A 5,711-nucleotide genomic window follows, 5' to 3' on the forward strand; every position below is an offset into this window, starting at 1 on the left:
TCGGGGTCACTGGACTGAATTGAAATAAAATGGTGTATGGCAAAATTACCGCAATAACTCCTTCAGGCCGACGATGAGAGACTTCAACATGTTCTTAATGTCAATTCTATTTCAACTAAAGGTCTTTGGATTGCTGTGCATGTAGGATACCTTTTTCAAAATCTTCCTAAACCAGTGTTGCTCTTTATTATTATGTTTTGCATTCCTGCGTCATTGTTTTCCGTTATGACTATTCCATACATTTTCGGTATAGAATAATCATCCAGCCTTATAGATTTTTGATATATATTCTTTATAAATTGCTCTTTATTATTATGTTTTGCATTCCTGCGTCATTGTTTTCCGTTATGACTCTTCCATACATTTTCGGTATAGAATAATCATCCAGCCTTATAGATTTTATGTGTTATATATTATTATATCCCCCCTAACAAAAATAAAGATCCAATTATCTGCCAAAACACTAGCTCTCGACACTAGTTACAGATGACATAAACCTCCAACAAAATGAGAATCGTGTACACTTGCATTATGTTCAGCAATTCAACAAATCAGTATTATCCCGATATTATAACATTATTTGTGTCACATTATCACGATATTTGTTGTACAAATACATTGTAAGCCATAGAAGCAAAGTATGAAGAAGTGTGATATTTTCAGTAAATTTAGTAATATGATATGACTATATCAACAATATGTTATGAATTAAAAAGATATTTTTTTAATAAAAAAAAGTATTTCTTTATAATCGCAGCCTAGATCTACCCTTTTGTAAATCCATTTAACTTGCTCTCTGCGTAACGATCTTCTGAATAACGGTCTATGTAAAGCATCTATCAGTTGCCATCTTAGAATTAGAAGTATTAAAGTTTGAGTAACTCGCATTTTCATTGGAGGACACTATTATATTTATTTCAAAACAATAATCAACGAAAATATTCGTATAATTTAATAAAATTACTGTAAATCACTATAAATCATGAATAATGAACAAAATTTAAACAAAAACAGACCACAGACCAGAGATAACATAGTAAACATAGTAGTAGTATTTTGGATAATAAAAGTGTGTATTTTGGGTGATATTCAACTACTAATCGACATATATATTTGAGATAAGATCAACATTATAAAATTATAAAGCTATAATAGTATACGGGTTTGTATTTGTTTTCAATGGCACATTATGTAAATGAAATCTTATTAAATAAAGAACGTAATTAAGATTCGTCAAGTTGTTTTCAAACAGGCTACAAGGGGCAACGTTTCCCAAATCAGATCTACTAAATTGTCTGGCGACAAAGTAAGACACTAACTTAATTGAACTCTAATAGATTTAATAGGCATCGCGTCGTCTTTGATAGTGTGCTTAATAATCCTCCTACGTAATCTGTGCATTAACTCGATAACGGACCCGATAAATTATGGACTTAGTGACGCAGTCGCCACCCAGGGGATCGGCACGAACTGGTCAATAGTCTTATTTATATGACAAAGCCCGAATTGACCAAGAATTAGCCAAGATGATTTATTTCTATTATTTGTGTTATCCTTTTTTCAGTTTTTAATACAGTTAAATTAAAACTACTTACATTTGATACAAAGAAAATTAATTAATTGTAAGATCAACATTAGAATATAATTTCTTTAAATGTGTCTTTTTCCTTTTTAATGCTATTTTTCGTACATGGGTGATTTTATTCTAATTGTGATTGTTTGTTTTGTACTGTTTTCTCTTATTCGTTTATTATTATTTTAATACAATTTATACCTTTATCATCATTTTCAGCTTATTCAACCATTTCCAATTATGTGTTATTTTCCTGACTTTTCCTCTTTGTAGTTGGGTCCATTGTTGTCTATTGTTGGCTATACGGGCCCAAGTTATCCCTGCTGGTTTCCCAATATCATGGTCCCATCTCAGGTTCGGTCTTCTTCTACCATGCTGTAATTTTTGTAGTCCATCTGTTGTCCGTTCTTCTTGCCAGGTGTCCTGCCCATTGCCATTTGAGGGATTTGACTCTTTGGATGTGCATCTATTACCTGGGTCTTTCGTCGTATCCAGTTTATTCTTTTAGGTCTCTCTTGGTTATTCCCAGCTTATTTCGTTCCATTGAGCGTTGTGTGACCTACAGTTTCTTTATGATGTCTGTTTTAAGTGTCCAGGTTTTGTATGCTTAAGCCATCACTGGTAGTACACATTGGTCGAATGTTTTCTTCTTTAAATAAAGTGGAATTTTAGATTTGAATGTGATTGAGTTCCTTCAATAAGTACTCCATGCTAACTTAATTCTTCTGTTGATTTCTGGTAGTAGAGATCTAGAGCTTTGTATTAGTTGTCCCAAATATATATTCTTCTACTATTTTCAGTGATGTGTTATTTATTAGAACGTCTTTCCTTTCCACTAGTTTGTTGTACATTACTTCAGTTTTTGCTAAATTCATTGATATATAAATAATAATATAACATAATATTCATATTGATATGTCATGCTTTATCACAATTCTGATGTTGACACCATAATTGTGATAAAGCATGACATAGTCCTAGAACAGGACGCAGTATAGTCTGGAAATTTTCTTTCAACATAATATATATAACATAATATTCATATTAATTAATAACAACAAATTAATTCTGGTGTCAACACCAGAATTGTGATAAAGCATGACATATCAATATGAATATTATGTTATATATATTATGTTGAAAGAAAATTTCCAGACTATACTGCGTCCTGTTCTAGGACTGGTTTATTTGCTATTTTTTTTGTGACAATACATAATTCCAGACTAATGTATATAATACTACAATTTTATTACTGAAGAATATTTATGAAATGTGTGTCTTAGATCAGTACCGTCGATGAAAAAATGAATGAACACTTAGCGTCAGCAATAAACAAATATTAATATCAGGTATCTAGTAAAAATACATTTAGTTATGTTTAATATTTGAGCTATTTTATAGATAGATATACATATTTTTCTAACATATTTCTTTTCTTTTCTAGGTAAGTACCAATCGTAGTGTCAAGCAGGTCTTCAAGTAAAACAGTAAGTTAAATCATAAAGACTAAATCTAGATAAAAAAGTATTGCTATGGTATGAATATGGTTTAAGTCATTTCTTTCCCGTTTTTTTTGTAAATATTCACTTTCTCAGTTTTATCTATATTTCTTTTAGACTAAGATCTGCCTGCAGAATTATTACGCTTATTGTATTTTTAATCAAAACCGTATTTTTAAAAAATAAACTTTTTAATAAAAACTTCTGGCTAATGTAGGTCACAAAATTGGAGAAGACCAGAGCGGATTTAGGCCAGGAAGGTCTTGTGTCGATAACCTCTTCTTACAACAACTACTGGAAAAACAAATTGCCGTAGATAGAGAAGTGCACCTAGCCTTTATAGATCTAGAGAAGGCATACGATAATGTACCACACTCGAAACTTTGGGAAGCTCTAGAAGTAATCGGAACTGATAGAGAACTAATAGAAATTATAAATGAACTCTATAGAGACAACAGCTCATATATTAAAGTTGGGAAACATCTATCTGAACCTATAATAACAACTAAATGTTTAAGGCAAGGTTGCAGTATATCTCCATTGCTTTGGTTTGGTTTGGTTTGGTACATAGAACTTGCACTAAAAGAGTGAAAACGAAAATGTGGTGGAATGGGTATACCAGTGGAAGAACATATTTTATTTCGCTCAGCTTTGCTGATGACCAAGTGGTGATCGCTCAAGATTCTTACGACCTAGAGTTTATGTTAAACAGACTACATGAAGAATATGAAAGATGGGGATTAAAAATCAGCTTTAAGAAAACCGAATTTCTGGTGGTTAACTCAGAAACCAATTTTGAACTCCTGCTGAATGACGAAGTGCAGCTTAGCCAGATAGAACAAATTAAATATTTGGGCGTTAATATTAACAAAAGAGGTCTCGAACAACAGGAAGTTAAAATAAGGATTCAGAACGCAAAACGAGTAATCGAATGCTTAAACTCAGTTTGGTGGGATAGACAGGTATCCAAGAGGAATTGGACAAACAAATTGGAAAACGACTTGGACAGAGCCTGGTTGAATCCGTCTTGCCGGTTGAATCCGTGCTATGGATGTGAGGTATGGACGGTTAACTCTGGTATGCACACCGATATGGACTACCTCAGGCGAAGTGCACGAGTATCTAGAAGGGAATGCGTGCGCAACGAAGTGATAAGAAGAAGAAGGGATGCTCAGGACACGGTGGTTGATAGAATAGAAAGAAGATCGCTGAACTGGTTTGGGCACCTCATGAGAATGCCAGATTATCGATGGCCAAAACGAGTCTTTCAATGGGTTCCGTCGCAACGAAGAAAACGAGGAAGACCGCGACGATCCTGGAACGACGGAATAAGAGAATCCATGGAAGCTCGGCAATTAGAGGACGATGATGTCTTTGAGATAGACTAGCTTAGAGGCGGGAAACGGGAAGACTGCGTCAGCAGTAGGAGACTTACCCTAATGATTTGTTTATCATTGTAATGGTTTCCACCCGTAATATATAAATAACCTTATTTTTACGTATATTTATGAATAGGAGAATAAACTTTTAACAGGATGCCAATCAAAAAGTTGCCGCAACTATGTTTAAATAATAATATGCCCTGCTGTTTCAGAATCTTTACTGCATCAAAGACTTTCTTGATACAGGTTAAGCCTATTCTATAGCACTTTCTATAGCCTCTGTTTTAATCCGCACTTTATTCCTGCTGAACATTACTTAGTAGTTCTTTTTTGGTTTTAGAATTAGATCCTTAAAGGACTTCCTATGCCTGTACTTCTATCTGTTTCTCTAATGGCCTGATTTTCTCTGATATAGAGTTTCACTGCACTACTTGGAGGGAATTTATGCACTCTCTTCTGAAAATAATTCTGTTAAATTTATATGCTAGTGCTTCAAAGATACGAAAAGGAACTGTGCTAGTAAATAAAAACTAGAATTTGTTACTAATCTGCTTCCCTTAACTTCTCCACGCGTCGTATTTCAGTTTTAACGAAGCGTTCCTCCTTTCCGAGCCGACCTGTTCTTCGGTAGTGTCTCCTGCACCGTGCTTACCGGTCCCAAGGCGTCAGTCGTCCGTTCAAAATGCTAATTCTCCTCTACCGATACCTCGATCTCTAATTAGTGAACTAAGCGCGAGGTAGCCTTTATCCGCGAGAATTTATGGCCTTAACAACGATGAGGGAGCTTTTTTCAGATGCGATCTCAACGAGGTGAGATACTACAAAACGTTTTTCCGTGATTTTCGATGTCTTTTTTCGTATAGATACAGAATTTGTAGTAAGTATGTTGCTATCGAGAGCTACCGAATATTAGGGATTACTCTTGAGATCCTGTGCTAGTGTTTTAGTGAATTGGTTTTAATCATCTCCCAATGATGCTAAAATGTTTAGCGAATACTCCGCTTAAGTTATATCTCATATACTGGGTGACAATTTGAAAACGAACAGTATTTAATATTGCCTCTACCCATGATAGTCTGCAAATGTGGCGAAACACGTCAATTTACATATCAAGGGGGACAATTTTTGAGGCATTTGTTGTCGTGTTACTTTCAACCCTTTGACCCCCAGGGCACCTACCCCTAAAATTTTAAATAGCAACCCCTATTTACAGTTGAGGGTTGGAACCTTTGGTGTTACACAGCAAAATAAAAACAC

The 5,711-nt window shown here is 34.4% G+C and overlaps 1 protein-coding gene across 1 annotated transcript; it reads left to right on the forward strand.

Moving 5' to 3' along the window:
- The first annotated feature begins 3,671 nt into the window (after positions 1–3,671).
- On the forward strand, positions 3,672–4,460 carry LOC115883584. Its single transcript, XM_030901941.1, has one exon. The coding sequence runs from the start codon at positions 3,672–3,674 to the stop codon at positions 4,458–4,460; it is 789 nt and encodes a 262-aa protein (XP_030757801.1).
- Positions 4,461–5,711: the final 1,251 nt, after the last annotated feature.

This window comes from Sitophilus oryzae, unplaced genomic scaffold (assembly GCF_002938485.1).
Source record: "Sitophilus oryzae breed Bouriz unplaced genomic scaffold, Soryzae_2.0 scaffold_1961_pilon_pilon, whole genome shotgun sequence".
Classification (NCBI taxonomy): Eukaryota; Metazoa; Arthropoda; class Insecta; order Coleoptera; family Curculionidae; genus Sitophilus; species Sitophilus oryzae.

Excerpts from the sequence above, each read along its gene's own strand:
- LOC115883584 (XM_030901941.1), top strand. The coding sequence starts at position 3,672 with ATGTGGTGGAATGGGTATACCAGTGGAAGAACATATTTTATTTCGCTC.